The sequence below is a fragment of the Mastomys coucha genome, unplaced genomic scaffold (assembly GCF_008632895.1).
Source record: "Mastomys coucha isolate ucsf_1 unplaced genomic scaffold, UCSF_Mcou_1 pScaffold23, whole genome shotgun sequence".
Classification (NCBI taxonomy): domain Eukaryota; kingdom Metazoa; phylum Chordata; class Mammalia; order Rodentia; family Muridae; genus Mastomys; species Mastomys coucha.
In genome coordinates, this window is record NW_022196906.1 from 58,646,648 (window position 1) to 58,664,188 (window position 17,541).

At 46.3% G+C, this 17,541-nt stretch overlaps 2 protein-coding genes across 2 annotated transcripts in view; one reads left to right on the top strand and one right to left on the bottom strand.

Moving 5' to 3' along the window:
- Snapc5 (small nuclear RNA activating complex polypeptide 5) overlaps positions 1 to 4,491 on the top strand; it is a 7,950-nt gene extending 3,459 nt beyond the window's left edge. The window contains exon 4 of the mRNA XM_031345819.1: positions 3,495 to 4,491. The gene's annotated coding sequence lies outside the window, so the exon portion shown is untranslated. The remainder of the gene's footprint in view (positions 1 to 3,494) is intronic.
- Map2k1 (mitogen-activated protein kinase kinase 1) overlaps positions 2,680 to 17,541 on the bottom strand; it is a 68,508-nt gene continuing 53,646 nt past the window's right edge. Inside the window, exons 6-11 of the mRNA XM_031345817.1 lie at positions 13,390 to 13,514; positions 11,345 to 11,546; positions 9,825 to 9,889; positions 4,782 to 4,843; positions 4,416 to 4,461; positions 2,680 to 3,707 (exon numbers count right to left, since the gene is read on the bottom strand). Of these exons, the coding sequence (XP_031201677.1) occupies positions 3,594 to 3,707; positions 4,416 to 4,461; positions 4,782 to 4,843; positions 9,825 to 9,889; positions 11,345 to 11,546; positions 13,390 to 13,514 (614 nt within the window). The 3' untranslated portion in view covers positions 2,680 to 3,593. The remainder of the gene's footprint in view (positions 3,708 to 4,415; positions 4,462 to 4,781; positions 4,844 to 9,824; positions 9,890 to 11,344; positions 11,547 to 13,389; positions 13,515 to 17,541) is intronic.

A 17,541-nucleotide genomic window follows, 5' to 3' on the forward strand; every position in this document is an offset into this window, starting at 1 on the left:
AAGGCAAACACTATACAAATTGACCTAATTTCAGTCATTACCAGGGGCAGTCACATGGGACATGACAGGGGAGGCAGAGGCAGGATGTCAGGCCAGTGTGATGGTCCACATAGTAAGTTCCAGGACAACCAGGACCTGTCTCAAAAAACTAATACAGAAAAAGAAAACTGCCAGCAACCTCTGGCCATCAGCACACCTCCTCAACACACACCAAATACAACATATACACCCCTATGCTGACACACAACACAGTATATACACTGGTTTTGTGTAAGATGTTCTCCTAAAGAAGAAACCAAGGAATATTGATGAGATGGCCTTTTTGTGTGCTTATGTATGCATGTGTGGACACGTGTACCACTATGTACAAATGGAAGTTGAAGGAAGTTGGTTCCTCTTCCACCATGTGAGTTCCAAGGATTGTACTTAGGTTGTCAGGCTTGGTAACAAGCCCAGAGAACCATGTCACCTACACATGACTGCTGATGGTGTTTTAAGGCTATACTTTGCTTGTGTATGAGCATGTGTAAGTACATGTGTACATAAAGCTGAATCTCTCAAAGCTGGAGTTACAGATGTTTCTGGGGTACCCAGTTTCATCTGCTGGTAACCAAACTGTTCCTCACAATAGCACAACGGTACTCTTACAAATAAGAATATTCCTAGGCTGTGCATTCTTGTTTTTCTGACTTTACAGCCACCTCAAAGCATGACAAGGCCATTACTGAGAATACCTCTCTCTTCTGGAAGGTGTAGTTAGTTAATAGTGAAACCATCTCCTAGCAGAATCCAGCAGATTGACCAGACCAGGATGAAGACTCTCACACCAGCAAGGACCTCTTGAGAGCATGGCTGGAAGTGCAGGCTGACCCTGCTACATGAAATAAGGAATGTTTTGTGAGAAATAGCTTGTGATTTTGCTCAGGCAGGTTCCCAACACCACTGTGCTAGCTAGGTTTAGGTCAGCTTGACAAAGTCAAGGAATCCTCAACTGAAAGAAACTACCACTTTTAGATTGGGCTTGAGGCAAGCCTCTAGGGCATTTCTTATTGAGGTAGGAAGGTGGACCTGGGTGCTATACTTAAACCAGTAAGCAGCATTCCTCCATTGCCTTTTGCATCGGCTTCTGGGTTTGCTCTGAGTTTGAAGGCCTGCCTTAGCTTACTTCAGTAGACTGATTCAGAATATGTAATCCCTTTCCTCCCACAGTTCTTTAGCCAGGGTGTTTTGTCACAGTGATAGAAACCCTAAGATGCCCACCTACAGTTTTTCCTTTGTGTAGAGACTACTCATTCACAGGTGGCAGGGATCACTGTTAAAGTTACACATGAGAAAAGATGGTACAAAGACTGAAGTTGCAGGAGACCTATTAGCACAATGCACAGATCTGGTCAGTGTGTGTGCCCTTTGCTAGTTTTTTTGTTTCTTTTGAGACAAGGTCTTTCCACACACTCCTTGCTGTCCTAGAATTCACCATATAGATCAGGCCAGCCTCAAACTCGGATCCACCCAATCCTGCCTCCCAAGTACTGGGATTAAAGTCAAGTAAGCTCTTGCTAATGGCATTTCTGGCTAGTGTTTTGTTTTTTGTTTTAAAAGATTTATTTCTTATTATATTTAAGTTCACTGTAGCTCATTACAGGTGGTTGTGAGCCACCATGTATGTGGTTGGCGGGATTTGAACTCAGGATCTTCAGAAGACCAGTCAGTGCTCTTGAGCCATCCATCTCTCCAGCCCCTTTGGCTAGTTTTTATGTCAACACAAGCTAGAGTAATTTCAGAAGGAACCTCAGTTGGGAAATTGCCCCCATCAGATTGGCCTGTGGGCAAGCTTGTACATTTTCTTTTCTTTTTTTTTTTGGTTTTTTGAGACAGGGTTTCTCTGTGTAGCCTTGGCTGTCCTGGAACTCACTCTGTAGACCAGGCTGGCCTCGAACTCAGAGATCCACCTGCCTCTGCCTCCCAAGTGCTGGGATTAAAGGCGTGCGCCACCACCGCCCGGCTTGACTGGGAGGGCCCAGCTTACTGTAGCAGTGTTGCCCCTGGGCAGTATAAGAAAGGTTCTGCAAACAGGGCTCCTCCATGGGCTCTCCTGGTTTAGTTTCTGCCTCTAGGTTCTTGTTTTCCCTGGATGGTGGACTGAGTACAAGCTGTAGCTGAAATAAGCCCCTTCCTCTGCTCTTGGTCAGAGTGTTCACATCAGTAACAGAAACCTCAGAAGACAGTATAGTATTTATGTCTTCCAGCTGTGTTCCTGTTTTTAATTTCCCCTACCTCAGTTTCTGGCTAAGTCATTCTTAGGATTTTCATTGCTGTGAAGAGATACCATGACCATGGCAACTCTAATAAGAGAAAACATTTCATTGGGGCTGGCTTACAGTTTTAGAGGTTTAGTCCATTATCATGGTGGGAAACATGGCATCGTGCAGGCAGACATGGTGCTGAAGGAGTCTAGAGTTCAACATCTTGATCCAGAGGCTGTGTTCTACCCTGGGCATAGCCTAGGCATATAAGAGACCTCAAAGCTCACAGTGGCACACTTCCTCCAACAAGTGCCACTCCCTGTGGACCAAGCATTCAAACACATGAGTCTATGGGGGCCATACTTAGTTAGACCACCACAATCCTTTCATTTCCTGTAGTTTAGAGAAATTGAAAGGCATTCCACAGAAGCAGAAATCTCTTTTGTCCTTTTTATTTTAACCTGATAGTATTTTTATTAGAATAAGAGATTAGATTTGATAAACATCTTGATTAAAGTGGTTAAAAGGGTTTTCATACAATTTGTAGGCACTATACACGTTGTTTACAATAGCATTGGTACTTAAGACTGGAAGAAAGATAGAACTCTTGATACACTGATGCTTAAATCCATTTGTGACATTCAAAATAACCACCAATTTAGAAACACTAATCCAAACTTAGAGACATACACCACTAAGTATCCCACACAGTATATTTAAAAATAAATATAGAAATACAACCAGAAGTCTAAAAAAATCACCACAGTAGACTGAAGCCCAGCTATCATGGCAGTGATGGGCTCTGCTTAGATTTTTTTGATGGGAATTGCGGAGTTCTATACCAAAAGCAAAAAATAAAAATACCATGATGTACACGTTCTGATGCTCATTTCAGTAGCAGCAAAGCATGCTTTCCATGCATGCACTGCCTGTGAAGGTCTCACAAGGCTCCCCTCAGACTGAGAGGGCACCAGCAAGAGTGAAGTACCAAGGGTCCAAGAATCTGGACAATACAGGCAGCCAGCTAGTGAGTCACAATGAACAGCAGTGCAAACATCAGTAAGAACGACCACCCAGGTCACTAGGGTTTCACTGTAGTTCAGCCTGGCATGTGTTTGATGAACAGACAAATAGCCCCAAGCACAAAGCCAATCCACTTAGGGGAGTAACCATATGATAAAGACAATGGTATTAAAAATGACACAAGTACGATTTGGCACATGCTGTGTTCTTCTTCATCCTTTGTCACAGATGAGATGCACGTCTGAACATAGACAAGCATGGGAGAAGCCTGAAAGCAACACGGCATGCCACTGGGCAGAGAATTCCTCTTTGCTGCTTCCCAAAGGCTCAGATGCTGGCTGCGTGGGTTGGTGTGCTGGGCTGGTTCAGCCCAATGGTGGAGCAGAGCCAGCCTGCGAAGTCTACCTCCTCGGCATCAGATCTTTTGATGAAAGCATGTACCTGTGCAGGAAACAAGGAAAGTTGATTCTGTTAAAAATGACCAGGAAGGTGCCGGGCAGTGGTGGTACACGCCTTTAATCCCAGCACTTGGGAGGCAGAGGCAGGTGGATTTCTGAGTTCAAGGCCAGCCTGGTCTACAGAGTGAGTTCCAGGACAGCCAGGGCTACACAGAGAAACTCTTGTCTCAAAAAAACAAAAAACCAAAAAACAAACAAACAAAAAAATGACCAGGAAGGAAAAGCGAGGTGGCCTGGGAACCACTCAGAAGCCTGTAGTGCTCACCCTTGAGCAGCAAGTAGGCCAGCTGCAGCCAAAGACCCCCCTCTGCCACACATATAAGCTGTGAGGGCTTGGGGCTACTTGTTAGAAGGTACACTACACTCAAGCCTACACAGGGCATGGAGTAGTTTGGATCTTATAGTATCACATGCGTGTGTCACTACCATCATACTAGAACCAGCTGGAGAGTAACTCAGGATACTGGATATGTAAGGTGAACCAGTCAGAACTAGGAGGGAAAAGGCCTGTCCTTCAGGAAAGGTATGGGCTGGCCCCTGCCTGGCTGCATCCCAGGTGCCCCTGCAACTCACAGGAGGACATTGGAGATTGCTACCTGGCACTGTGAAGCCCCAAACTTGACAGAAGAACAAGGAGTGGGGAAGGGCAGAAAAATGGCTCAAATGAACAAACATGATCTGTAAGACTCACCATGAGCTGCTTCAGATCTGCTCTCTCTGCAGGGTTCTTTATTAAGCTGAAAAGATAAATAATGTTAGGAGTGCCACTTCCTAGTCACACTGCTTATGTTTGTATGCCTGCGTCTTATGAAGGCTGAGGACCAGTGCCTGCACCTTGTTCATCCCCTGTTACAACAGACACACCATCATTACGCCTAAAGTCTTGCTGAGTTAAATCAAGGTCAGAAAGCAACAGGATGGTCCCTGAAGTTAAGGGGAAAGTAGCACCCAGGATTGGATAGTCATGAGTTCCAGCATCACGAGGGGTATGGCAGCAGTCAGGATTAATCGAGAGGGGATGGGAGGGGGGAGGTCTTAGAACAAGGTACAAACTTACCATTTATTCACAAAATCCTGAAATTCCAGACTGAATACTCCACTGGGCAGTTTTGGAGGAGGCTGCAAACACATCAACATGCGAAACACTCTTGATTCCTGCTCCATTACCTCCCAGTCACACCCATCATGCCTCTGGCCTTTGCTACCCTCATCAGTTCCAGAAAAGTGGCCTTGGGAACTCTAGCTCCTCCTGGCTCACCTTGCTGGGACCACTCTGATAGAACAAAGCATGTTCCCCTTAGCCTGTCCACTCTCCTACAGAAGGCTGTGTGTAGCTCTGGAACCCTCTGCTGTAAGGTACTCAGATGTTGAGTATAGTGTAAGAGTGCTGGCTGGCCTGGAGGGGCCACTAGCAGTTACCAACAGCAGAAGCTCCAGGGATGCCCAAACCAGGAGGCACCACTTGGGACTGACAGTACTCCCAGACGTCACAAAACCCCCTTTCTGAATGCTGGAGGGTCAAAGGTTACTAAAACATTAACTGATAGAGGCACAGTGTGGATGAACACTGCCCACATGCAGCAGGAGGACCCTGAGAGTACCTCTAGGAAATCTGACAGCTCACATGACCTGTGCAATAGCTTTCCTAGGAGCAGTGCTTGAGCTGTACCTAAGATGTTACTGTCTAATGAACTACCAGCTCAAGCCTTCCAGAGGCAGGGGTAGATGGACTGCTGAGTTCTAGGCCAGCCTAGTCTACAATGAGTTCCAACCAGGCTTTACAGCAAGACCCTGTCTCAAAAAGAAAAAGAGAAAGAAGAAAGAAAAAAGATAGACCAGTTGGGTGGTGCCTGCTTCTAGTCCCAGCACTTGGGGAGGCTGAGGCATTTGAGACTACTCCAGGCTACATAATGAGACCCTATCTAAAACAAATGGAACAAAGCACTGGTTCTGCAGGAATGGCTCAGAGCCATTCAGTGGTACAGCTTCCATAGGTTTGATGCCCAGCACTGCAGAAACAACAAAATACAAGCCCCTAACTAAAAAGCCCAGCAAGCCCTCCCTCTCACCCTGAAGGCTTAGTCAATTTGAGGTCAGCTACAACCCAGACTGTAGAACAGTGGCCCAGTCCTGTAGGACAAGCCCCACCTTGCAAACTGTACCAGCTGCTGAGAAGGTTGTGTAGAATATTCAAGAGAAAACAGCTGGCTTCCAGAGAGCCAGTGTCTGTTCCTCCTGAGCAGGAGGGGGCAGGCAAGAGAGGACTGGGTGCTAGCAAAGGCTCTCAGGTGAAAGAAAGCACTGGGGAACAGGTGTGAGCTCCTGCCATCCTGGAGCCTCAGTTTCCTCACTCATGGAAGAGGGCAAAGACAGTTTCCCCACCTCAGCTGCCTTTAAGAACAGAGTGAGAACAGATTGTGATCATGTGTGGGCAAAGCAGTGTGCTGAGCTGCACAGGTGGTCCAGGCAGCCTCCCTCACAGACTTCCCACCCAGGGCCATATAGGTGTCAGCAGGCAGAGGACAGATGGCCCACCCAAGCCTGCACTGCTCTGCCTTGTCCCTTGCTGCTGCTTTGCACAGGGCTCTGCACGCTGCAGAGAAGTAAACAGCTCCGTTGGACAGAAGGACACTCCCTGATTTATAACCTCTGTAGGGACCAGGATACTAACACTTCCCGATTTATAACCTCTGTGGGGACTAGGATACTAACACTCCCCGATTTATAACCTCTGTGGGGACCAGGATACTAACACTCCCTGATTTATAACCTCTGTGGGGACCAGGATACTCCGTTAGGTTCGGTTCGACAAACAAGAGGCCCACCTGTGCTTTTAAGGGTCTGTTTTCAGAGGAGACAAGAAGGATGCCTGTGCTTTTCTGAAGTGAAAGATGGGCGATGGCCTTATCTGAGTCCAGTGCTGCCTCTGAACCTTCTCAAATGCCAAGGCTGCTCCTGCTGCAGGGCAGAGTGCTGGCCCAGTGGGCTGCTTCTCACATCCCTGTACTGCCCAGCCTATACTTAAGCAAAAACTAAGGTACGTCTCATTCTTCCTTAATGTAAACTTACTTATACATAATTTCACAAGTGGTCTGGTTCTTTGTATTAAAATCAGCCAAGAGTTTGAAATTTTTAATCACCTACAATAGGCATATACATTAAAAAGGATTTTTCTCAAAACATCCCTCCCCTTATTCTGAAACAGCCTCATTCTACAGTGCAGGCTAGCCTAGAATTCATGGAATTCTCCCTTGGCCTCCCAGGCATTGGCACTATAGGAAGTAATCCAAAAGTAATTTGCTGCTTTCACAGAATTTCTACAGTTAGAGCTTCTTTTTTTTCTCAAGACAGGGTTTCTCTGTATAGCCCTGGCTGTCCTGGAACTCACTCTGTAGACCAGGCTGGCCTCAAACTCAGAAATCTGCCTGCCTCTGCCTTCCAAGTGCTGGGATTAAAGGCATGAGCCATCACTGCCCAGCTAGTTACAGCTTTTTAACAGCACATAAAATAATAATCCAAGTCTGTTCTCCACTCACTAGCCTACCCCACCACCACACCTAGCCATCATGGAGACTAGGGGCTCCTGCTCTTCAATCTTTGGTCCATCCCACTTAATTCACCTCACACCTCCTGTGCTCAGATGTTTGTACATGTACTACACAGCCTAGAGAAGACAGGCAAACATCAGTGGGTGAATGGGAGGCTCCTGATCTTGGGAAAAAAAGAAGGGACTCTGAACTAGCAATTCCAAGAGCAAAGTTCAGGCACCCTGAGGGCCATACCATATGAACAACTCAGCCATAGTTTTCCTTCCCACCTCCCTTTCTGAGACAGGGATCTTACTATGTACTACTATGTACTTACTATGTACTATGTAGTACAGGCCTGCATCAGGCTTGGAACTCTCCAGCCTCAATCTAAGTATTGGGATCATAGGTGTGCGCCAACATACTTGTAACTAGTGTTTGTTTTTTTTTAATTTTTAATTTTTAAAAATTTTTTAAAAATTTATTTATTATTATATAGGCACATCAGAAGAGGGAGTCAGATCTCATTACAGATGGTTGTGAGCCACCATGTGGTTGCTGGGATTTGAACTCAGGACCTTCAGGAGAGCAGTCGGTGCTTTTACCCACTGAGCCATCTCACCAGCCCTAGTGGTTTTTTTTTTTCCTTGTTGGTTTTCCTTTCCCTTGGTTTTCTTCCCCCATTTTATTTTGTGTATACGGTTTTTTTTGCCCAAATAATTGTCTATGCATCACATGCATGCAGTGCCCACAGAGGGGGATGTCAGATTCCTTGGACCTGGAGTTACAGGTGGTTGTGAACTGTTGTATGAGTGCAGGGAATTGAACTCAGGTTCTCATTTTTTAAAAAAAGACTTATTTATTTATTACTATTATTATTTTTTAAGATTTATTTATTTATTATATGTAAATATAATAATGTAGCTGTCTTCAGACATTCCAGAAGAGGGCATCAGATCTCATTATGGATGGTTGTGAGCCACCATGTGGTTGCTGGAATTTGAACTCAGGACTTTTGGAAGAGCAGTCAGTGCTCTTAATCACTGAGCCATCTCACCAGCCCTGAACTCAGGTTCTCTTCAAGAGTAGCCACTATCCTTAACCACTAAGCTATCTTGCTAGCCCAGAACTACTTACTTTTTTTGTTTTGATTTTTTCCAGACAGGATTTCTTTGTGTAGCATGTCTGTCCTGGAACTTACTCTGTAAGCCTTGAACTCAAGAGATCCACCTGCCACTGCCTTCCAAGTGCCGGGATTAAAAGTGTGTGCCACCACCACCCTCTACTTACTTACTTTAGCATTTTTTAAAAATTATTTATATGAGGGCATCAGATCTCATTACAGATGGTTGTGAGCTGCCACGCCTACTCATCTACTCCAGTCATATCCGAATTATCGGGGGGAAAAGCCTGATTAAGGATGAGAGGCGTTATGGCCCCAAAAGGGAGCTTGTGCCTCCTGGATATTCAGACAGTCGCTGGTATCTCCTAACTCAGATGTGTTTCAGATTAGTCTTTCCAACTGTCAACACGCCCTCATATTTAGGCATAAAGGTACCCCAAGAAATGATTCGTAAATGGCTAAGATTGGGCATTGTTTCCTGGCCAGCACAATGTTTCCAGCCTATCCTAATTCAATTCCTAGCTGTCCTTAGCTTGGAATTTCTCTCAAGGAATCTGCCTTGCAAGACAGGTTTTCCTCAGAGCTAGCAAGAGAGGTCAAGCACATTCTTTAGGGCAGTCCCACAGAAGAAAGGACTGTTTACATACTAGAGAGTAATCCAAGGGCTTCCCTCACTCAAGTTCCTGCATTAGCAGGAACTGTTAAATCAGAACTTCCTGGTCCTTGCCTCCAGCAGAACCAGAGAATTAGCATAGGAATACCAAATTAGCCCCATGGGGAGGGCACCATAGCTCTTCTGCCAGCTTCACAACTGGATACGTGATCTTGGTCAGTAAGGTCACTGACCTTGATGTGACTGTCACCTGCCTATATGACTCTTGTCATCTGCTCTGCTTTCTATATACCATATAAGCCTGCTTATCACTTGAGGCAGGAGGACCGCACTCTGACTAGAACTAGAACTTAGATGGGCTAGGTCTTAGAATCATGCAGTCTGCAGTCCCCTGGGCCCAGAGTGCTTGGGCGTGGGGGGATGCTCCATCAGTCCAGAGGAGATAGCTGCTGCTTTAGATCCAGTATGTTTTAGATGGCCTCAGATGTACCTTAACTGCTGAACTGCTAGATTTATCATTTGTCTTTTGCAATGACTGTAAAAGTCTGATGCCATTTTTAAGAAATACATTCAGAACCTGTACTTCATGTGTCGTCTCTGCCATCATTTCTTCGCCTATGCCTCCTCAACCTGACTAGGACCCCGTTCTCCCGCAGGTTGAGGGAGGCCCAGATCGGCCGGCCTGCGGCAGTGAGCCACCATGTGTTTGCTGGGAATTGAACTCAGGACCTCTGGTAGGGCAGTCAGTGCTCTTAACTGCTGAGTCATCTCTCCAGCCCTCTACTTACTTTCTTACATAAATAAACACCAAGGTTAAGGAAACCTGGTAGCACTTACCTCATTAACAATGTAATCCAACAACTCAAAAATTGCCATGGGAGGTCGGCTGTCCATTCCATATGCTGCAGATTTATAAAGAAGAAAAAGAAACACTTTATAGAAACAGACAAGAGGCATGGATCTTGGACCACAGAAATCCACTTTGTATAAGGCCTAAATAAGGAGGGGACCCAGAAGTCCCAGCTATGTATGAGTCTAGGCTCAGGATTAGCTTAGATGTGTGACCTCAGGCAAATTGACTGACCACTGAGTCAAAGTGCAGGGCTTTGGAAAAAGAATCAAATGACAAATCATCTTCCCTTCCTTACATTTACAGGGCAGCCAATGGCATTACAAGTAAATAAGTGCAGGGCTCTATGTGGCCTTTATGCACTGTATATATAGGTAGAGCCCACAGCCTCCCAAATGCTAGGCAAGCTCTACCACTAAGCCACATTTAGTTGAACTTTTTTGTAATTCTCCCTGAGCATGGACTTCTTCCTTTCCTACCCCAAGACCACAAGCAAGCCCCTCTTATGGTTGGTTACCAATACTGGTGCCTCTCCCTCCCTGCAGACATTCAGCCACATGGGAGTTATCAGGATAAAGATCAGGTATCCCTGGTTGGATGGGAACATCCAGCAGAAGTCACATGAAAATGAGAAGGCTAGCCAGGTGTGGTGGAACATGTATGTAACTGCAGCAGTCAGGAGGCAAAGGTGGGGAGCAAGTCGAGGACAGGCTGGCCTCTACATAGAAAATTTTGATCACTTATGAGTTATGTGGTGCCTAAAAACAATAATTAAAAAACAACCTCCCACCAAAACCCCCCAACAAAACAGAAAAGGCTGTGAAAGAACACTCCCCAAGTGCCAGGTATCAGTGTACAGCACTCAGAAGCATGTGCTGCTGCAAAGTTATGCTAAGCCGACAGACTGGCCACTTCTTACAAGTCTATGTGGCACTGGCAAGGAAAGTACTCTGTGCCTCAGTTTCTTCTTCTTGAAAGCAGAGATCATAGTAGTGCTCATTAGCCAACTGCTTTCAAATTAGAACATGCTAAGCAGATCTATGGAGACGAGAAGTGAGTAGATCAGTGGTTGCCAGGGATGGGCTGGGGGAAGCTGAGAGTGCCTGGTGATGGGGGAAGATGCTCTGGGGTGATGAAAATGTTGTACAAAGAGATTGCGGTGATGGTGGCTGTACAACAGAGACGTATGTACTACAATCACTTAACTATAATGTATACTTTAACATACAGATTATATATTATGTGAATCTCATAATTTAAAAAGAAATCTGCACTGTTAAAAAGCAAACTAATATTGGTAAGCTCTAAGCACGGTACCTGGATCACAGCCAAGTATTTAACAAATAGCGGGTGCTGTTGGCAGGAACTATAGTTTCCTATACCCACCCAAGCACCCCGCCGCTCCCACAGGACCCAGCCTGACACCCAGACACAAATAGCTACCCAGAAGTCCCTAACAGTAAGGGATTCCCCTAACAGTCCTCACTGGGGGCAGTAAGTCACTCACAGCTGAGGGGTCTCCCAGGAGTCCTTGGCCTGGGTGGCGTTTCAGCTGCGTCTCCTTCCACGTGACATCCAAATAGCAGCTCCAGCTCCTTAGCATCAGGAGGAGGAATGGGGTATCTTCCAATTGCCATCTCCACCAGAGAGAGCCCCATGCTCCAGATGTCCGACTGCACAGAGTAGTGAGTCCCCTGAAGTCTCTCAGGCTACAGGGGAGACGGATGGTTAGTTCTTGCTCTAGGCAGGCTCCTGGGGTGACTTCAGCACTTTTACCTTCTGGTGTCCCTTACTCACAGTTAGGAGTTCCTCTAGCCTTTTGAATGTAGCCTCCTTTTATTACAGCTCTGATCTCTCCTCACTGCTCCATTCTCCCTGGCCCCTGCCTCAGCTGGCAGCATCCAGAGTCAGGTCCTGACCGCTTGTGGTTCCTGCTTTACCCAGTCTGGCCCCTGGCCTTCACATGTAAGTAGCCTGCCTCAAACACATGAGAGGCTTATCATGAGTTCCCACCCTGAGATTATGCACTATGGGCAGTCTGAACCTCAGGTTCCCTATATATAAAATGGGGATTTTTCTATACAGAAATCACTGCTGCTAACTGGTAACAGTGATGACAACAAAATTTCCATTCTACTTTCTAATGTCACAGCAGGAACCAAGTAAAATGAAAACCTTGAGACATGGCAGAACTCTACAGTCATGGGCAGACAAAGGTGACAAGCAGCAGGGAGGAAACTGCACAGTCTGTCTGCACACTGAGCATTAGTTTATCAGACATTTATTTCACAGACCCTACAAAAACCTTTACTGTGATCTTAGTGCATTTACGTAGACACCTAGCTAGCTTCTCCTATGAAAATTTCTACAAACTCTACACAACTCCCCTGTAGCCAGTGGAGTTGGGGGGCAGGTAATGTGTGCATTAGAACTTCCCTATAGATACTAAAGAGGGGTTGTGGGGTAAGGGTACTGTGACACTGACAGTAGCTTGAGTCACAGTGGAGGTGGAGACCAGCAGGGAGCACTGGAGAGTCGGCCATAGGCCTACATAAGCAGCAGGGGCTCTGGCTTCCTAGCTCTAGCTATTCCTGCACAGGAACCATTATCTCTACTGATGATATAACTGCGGGGACAGACTGAGACCCCTAAGGATGTGACAACTCTTGACTATGCGTGAAACACTCTGGGCCTTAGGCCTATCCTTACCATCTGGACCTGAGCTTTTCCCTTGGCTGTATAAAAACTGCCCTTACTCTCATCCTCTTGTGTACTGCCTCTGAAGCACTCCCCACAGAATTCCACCTTTCCCTGCTACACATAGAAATGGACTATCCAAAGACCTTCTCATTCAGTCAACCCCACATTAGCCGCTCACTAGCATCCCTAACTCCCTTAATGTGCCAGACTCCTGCCAGGCCCTAGGAAAGAGACGTGGGCTGGAGCTTCTGGTACAGGAAGGGGAAAGACTCCATGATAATATGAGCATGGGCAATGGGACAGCTGCGTGCAGTAATCACGTGACAGTGGGAGCCGGGAGAGTTGGGTCTGGAGAGAAGACTACCAGTAAGATGTTGGCCAAGCTAGAGTAGACTCTAAGCAGGAGCTAGATGCCAGGCCTGTAAATGACCCAGAGACATTCAGTAAATAGGGAGGACAGAGGGAAAATGGAGGAAAGGGTTTCAAACATATTCTCTAGGCAGGGCCACTAGAGGATAAGCCAGGTGGGGTATGGTCATGTCCAAGTCTCTTGGGTTTAAGGGTCTGACAATCAGATAAGATGTCATATTTCTCAAGTCTCTTCATCTGGAGCTAGGACAGTACAATCTCCTGAGGTTGTCTCAGTGCCTAAGACCCCATGACATGCGAACATTTGTGAAAGGAAGATACTTATCCTCCCCCAGAGGCCCACTGTGACTCATCCTGCATTTCTCAATCCCTATCTATCACCATACAGTGCAAACTTATGGCTCCATGGTCCATAATATGTGGCTGCTGATGCTAAGAATGAAGCCTACAGAAACACTAGAGAAAGAGAACTTCAGTTCGTACCGACATGTAGGACCTCGTGCCCACGAAGGAGTTGGCCATTGAGTCAATTAGCTGCCCGCTGACCCCAAAATCACAGAGTTTGATCTCCCCACGTGAGTTCACTAGAATGTTGGAAGGCTTGACATCTGTGAAGAAGAGAAAACAAGAAATGAGAGACTTAATGCAGGGTGTTTAGGGAGGACAAGGATCTAGACCACACCACATGCCCCAATCTAGGCGATCCTTGACTTGCAAACTCCAAAGGCAGTAGATAATAGACGTTTATTCTCTGAGGACTCAGACCTGGCCATATGACTCACCAGAAGTAGTCAGCTATCGGACTGGAGAGATGGCTCAGTAGTTAAGAGCACCAATTGCTCTTCCAGAGGTCCTGAGTTTAATTCCCAGCAACCATATGATGGCTCACAACCATCTGTAATGTGATCTGATGCCCTCTTCTGGTGTGTCTGAAGACAGCTACAGTATACTCATATACATAAAATAAGTAAATATTAAAAGAAAAAAAAGGAGTCAGCTATCACCACCAGTCAAAATGTTGAAGTTTGGAGCAGGGCACATTGGCTCTTGGGAGGCAAAGGCAGGCAGTTCAGGGTTAGCCTGATCTACAGAGCTAGTTCCCCAGCTACACAGAGAAACTGTCTCAACAGACCAAAAGAAGCAAGAGGAGGAGGAAGAGAAGTCAAAGGCTATTACTTCAGGTACCCCTACTAGCAAGACACAGTGTGACTACTAATAAGATTAAAAAGGAATGTAAGACTGTAAGATCCTGCTTCCTCAAGCTTCCAGTACTGGGATCACAGGTTCATGCCACCAAACCCAGCTAAGTTATTTATTCTTCTTAAAAGTTTTTCGAGACAGTTTTCAAAACTACTTTATAGTCCTAATTGTCCTGAAACTCACTCTGTAGACAAGGATGGCCTCAAACTCAAAGATCCACCTGCTACCTCTTTAGTGCTAGGATTAAAGGCATGCACTAGCACTGCCTGGCTTATTTGTTTCTTCTTAAACAGATTCTAAAAATCTTCCCAAGAGTAAATTGGGGACAGAGGGGAGACAGCCTTATAATATTCCAGTTAGCCCTTCCCCTGAGCTGGCTAGCCATATCATCCTCAGTGTCACTCTACATCAGCTCTAGCAAGGCAAGAAGAGCTCTCAGTCAGAGTCTGTCTTACCTTGGTAAACCTAGAGCTAACACAAACCCCACTGACACTGAATGAGCGTATCTACGCTCAGCACCATGGTATGACCTTTCCAAGACCCAGCCTTCACTATTGCTCCCAAGCACTGGAGTTGGATCCAGGTCTAGCATCTCTATGGAGCCAGAAACCACTCTACAACTCCACCTCCCACAGAGACACTCAGAGATCTTTTAGGCCTACCACCTATGCTCCATGTAGTTTTTGGCAAGTCCTGGCTTCTCTGACCAGGGTGGCTCACATCACAGAGTGAGACCTTAGCCACATATATAGTACACACACACCATCCCCAAAGGTAGTTGCTCTGACCTTCTCGGCCTGGAGCATCCCCTCCATGATGGCTGCATACTTTGGCACTGTAGCTTTCTTTCCCTCCAGGCTGCAGCTGCTGCTCTCTGAGGCTGAGCTGCCTCTATCAGATGTTTTTGCATCTGATTTCTATTCACATGGCAAGCAGGCATCTGCACTTGAGCTTACATAACCCTGCTCTTCCTTATGTGGTTCTGAACTCTAGCTTCAGTCTCCTAGACCCACCCATCTGCAGAGATTACTGGGGCTGGAGAAAATGAGAGGCTTTACTCTTCAGGCCTTGAGAGCCAGATACACTGCATGAAGCCCCTGCTAGTGACCAGGAGACCTAGTGCAGCAGAGTATGCTGCCAGAGTACCAGCCAGAACATGCGCCTCACCCTACCCCCACCTAGTTAACCCAGATAACCCCTTTCTAGCAGTAGAAAGTGTGAGGTGTCAAACAAGGCCAGAATGAATTCATTTCCTAATCTCAAAGGGCACTTTGGTATAGCTTCCCAAAGCTGCCAGCTGCTCTCCACACTCTTCCTCTGCCCAGATTTCCCCCTCTACCTTGTACACATGACAGCTAGAACTCCTCCAGGATAGCCCCTATACCGAGACTGCTATGGCTCCCATCTGCCTTGAAACAAAGTCCAAACAAAGCCCCCTTTGCTGGCTTTGCAAACTTTCCAGTGTTTCTTATCTCCCTATCTCCCTCAAGCTAATCCAGGCTGGCCCGCCTCTAACCACCCCAGTGTGTTATTGAGTCCTGCCTCCTCACCTCTCTTTTGCTGTTCCCTGCATCCAAAATGTCTTCCTTTCTACCTGCCCTCCTGGGTCCACTTCTGGTGTCTACAGCCTCTGAGTCCCCTTCCCAACATGGGAGATTTACCTGAGCTTCTTCCCACACAGTCCCAACAGAAGTCAGAGGAGAGGCCCAGCACTTCCCAACAGCTCATCTAAGCCTCTAGTTCTCTCCCAAACCTTCTGGGCCAGGTGTTGATAAGCCAAACCGAGTTCTGTGTGAAGTAACCACTGGGCTCCCAAGCTGCTAGGAAGCCCATAGGATACTGAATGCTGCTCCCTTTCCTGCTCTATCTGGCCAATTCTCTTTAGCAATGGGTGTTGGTATTCTGTCTGGACTCCAGGCCCACAGTTACCAGGCAGCAGCCAGGTAGGCCGGGCCCACTCTATGACTGTCTCTCTTACTCTTGCCTCTTGCACCCTTGCTCCTCCTCTCCCCATTCCCTTCCCCTCTTTCTCCATATGGCCATGGCCAGCCTCTACTTCTCTACTCTCTCCTTCTCTCTGCCTCTACTACTCTTTGAACTCTCCTCCCCATGCCCTGAATAAGCTCTATTCCATGCCAAACCACCATGTGGCTGGTCTCTCAGGGAGAAGGGATGCTTGGGCATGGGCCCGCTGAGACACCCCCTTCTCCCATACCTCACCATACCCCCATAGAACATATCTCCTTATATCTCTTTATCTTTCTATGATCACGACAATGGGGAATATCTTAAAAAAAAAAAAAAAACAGATCAAGAAGTAGGGCAGAGGGTTCAGCTCAGTGAAAGAGTGCTTATCTAGCACCAAAAAGGAAAACAAAACAAACAACAAAAGAAGTTTTATGTAAAACTAACTGGATAAAGTACTCTTTTTTGACACCAAAATAACCACAGTTCAAAGCACATAATGGCAAGTTTAACTTCTAAACATTTCCTGTCTGCTAAAAACAAGGATTTACATAAAATGCTTTGGGGGCCATTTGTTCATGCTACATAGAATTCTTGCACTATGCAATGATCAAAAGGGTTCAGTCATTGTCTACAAGGCTGTGATCCCCAGGGGGATAGTGTATATAGGTATGACCATGATAGCACACACAGAGCTGGTGTCACCACCTGAGGCAGCTGCTTAGCTGGCAAGGCTGACAGGTGGTTGAAAGAGGTAGTGAAGCCTTTCAGGGGATTCATTTGCTATAGAGCTCCTTTCTTTTCTTGAGGAGTGGGGGAGTTACACAGCTACACAGGTGTGGGTGGAAAGCCCAAGAGAGTGGGAGAAGAGAAAGGAAGGAAGAAGGAAGAGCCCTGGAGAGGAGCAAGCAGAGGGACACATAGACCGATGCCAGACAGGCTCATTTGTGACCAAGGCTGTAACCAAAAGCAACAGGACCTTAGATAGTGAGAACTGAAGTTTTGTTTGGAAGGCAAATGAGCTACTGTATTTGCTATTATTTACTTGTTTTTAAGACATGACCTCATGAATCCAGGCTGGTTTCAAACTTCCTATGTAGCTGAGGATGATCTTGAACTTCTGAGCCTCTTGCCTCAAGATTAAGGATGCCAGGATTAAAGATGTGGGCCAGCACACCAGGTTTAAGCCATGCTGGTGATAAATCTAGGACTTCATGCATGCTAGGCAAACATTACCAACTGAGCTACATTTCCAATCCCTAAGGAGATTTTTTAAAGTAGCAACTTTAGATTTCAAATGACCTGACCCCCTTCCCAGCATGCTTAGTAGAGCATTAAGAAGCTTTCCTAAGATGGAGAAATGAAAGAAGGAGCTGACGCAAGGTTAGGAGCTGACTCCTAACCTTCATGGAGCTACCTCTGGCTCCCTAGGACCTCAGAGAACTAAGCAGCAGAGATTTAAAAGAAAAA